This window comes from Pygoscelis adeliae, unplaced genomic scaffold, assembly GCF_000699105.1.
Source record: "Pygoscelis adeliae isolate BGI_AS28 unplaced genomic scaffold, ASM69910v1 Scaffold226, whole genome shotgun sequence".
Classification (NCBI taxonomy): Eukaryota; Metazoa; Chordata; class Aves; order Sphenisciformes; family Spheniscidae; genus Pygoscelis; species Pygoscelis adeliae.
In genome coordinates this window covers 4,335,452-4,336,412 of record NW_008824983.1, presented here as the reverse complement: position 1 = coordinate 4,336,412, position 961 = coordinate 4,335,452, and the positions used below count along the sequence as shown (strand labels likewise).

General features: G+C 46.8%; 1 protein-coding gene across 1 annotated transcript in view; it reads left to right on the top strand.

Annotated features, from left to right (window-relative positions):
- DNAH11 (dynein, axonemal, heavy chain 11) overlaps positions 1 to 961 on the top strand; it is a 166,996-nt gene that overhangs the window by 24,620 nt on the left and 141,415 nt on the right. Inside the window, 2 exon segments of the mRNA XM_009325768.1 lie at positions 230 to 249; positions 325 to 412. Coding sequence (XP_009324043.1) covers positions 230 to 249; positions 325 to 412 — 108 coding nt within the window.

Sequence of the window (961 nt, the reverse complement as noted above, 5' to 3'; positions counted from 1 at the left end):
CCAGTTTGGGTCAGTTGTCCTGGCTGTGCCCCCTCCCAGCTTCTTGTGCACCTCCAGCCTTCTCAGTCAGTAGAGCATGGGAAGCTGAAAAGTCCTTGACTAGTGTAAGCGCTACCTAGCAACAACTAAAACATCGGTGTGTTATCAACATTATTCTCATCCTATATCCAAAACACAGCACTGTACCAGCTCCTAGGAAGAAAATTTACTCTATCCCAGCCGAAACCAGGACAAGAACACATTAAAAAGGTATGCCACAACGCAAAAATAAAGGACTATGTTCTTGTTGGTTCATAATAGCTTAATTTCTGTTCTAATAAGCAGGCAGAAGAAGGGAATGAAATAATTAACAAAAATATGCCAGTTACTTCAGGAAACCTTAAATGGGCTAAAGAACTGGGAGGAATACAGAGAAATTGTCCAAGCAGCCAGGGATCAGGTTAGGAAAGCTGAAGCCCTGATAGAATTAAATCTGGCCAGGGATAGCAAGGGCAACAAGAAAAGATTCTGTAGGTACGTCAGGGATAAAAGGAAGACGAGGGAAAATGTGGGCCCTCTCCAAAACGAAATGGGAGACCCGGTTACGTGGGATATGGAGAAGGCAGAGGTACTCAATGACTTTTTTGCCTCAGTCTTCACTGGCAAGTGCTTGAGCCTCACCGCCCAAGCCACAGAAGGCAAAGGCGGGGACTGGGAGAATGAAGAGCCGCCCACTGTGGGAGAACATCAGGTTCGAGACCATCTAAGGCACCTGAAGGTTCACAAGTCCATGGGACCTGATGAGACCCATCTGTGGGTCCTGAAGGAACTGGCGGATGAAGTTTCTAAGCCACTATCCATCATATTTGAGAAGTCGTGGCAGCCCAGGGAAGTTCCCACTGAGTGGAAAAGGGGAGACATAACCCCCATTTTTAAAAAGGGAAAAAAGAAGTCCCGGGGAACTACAGGCCAGTCAGTCTCA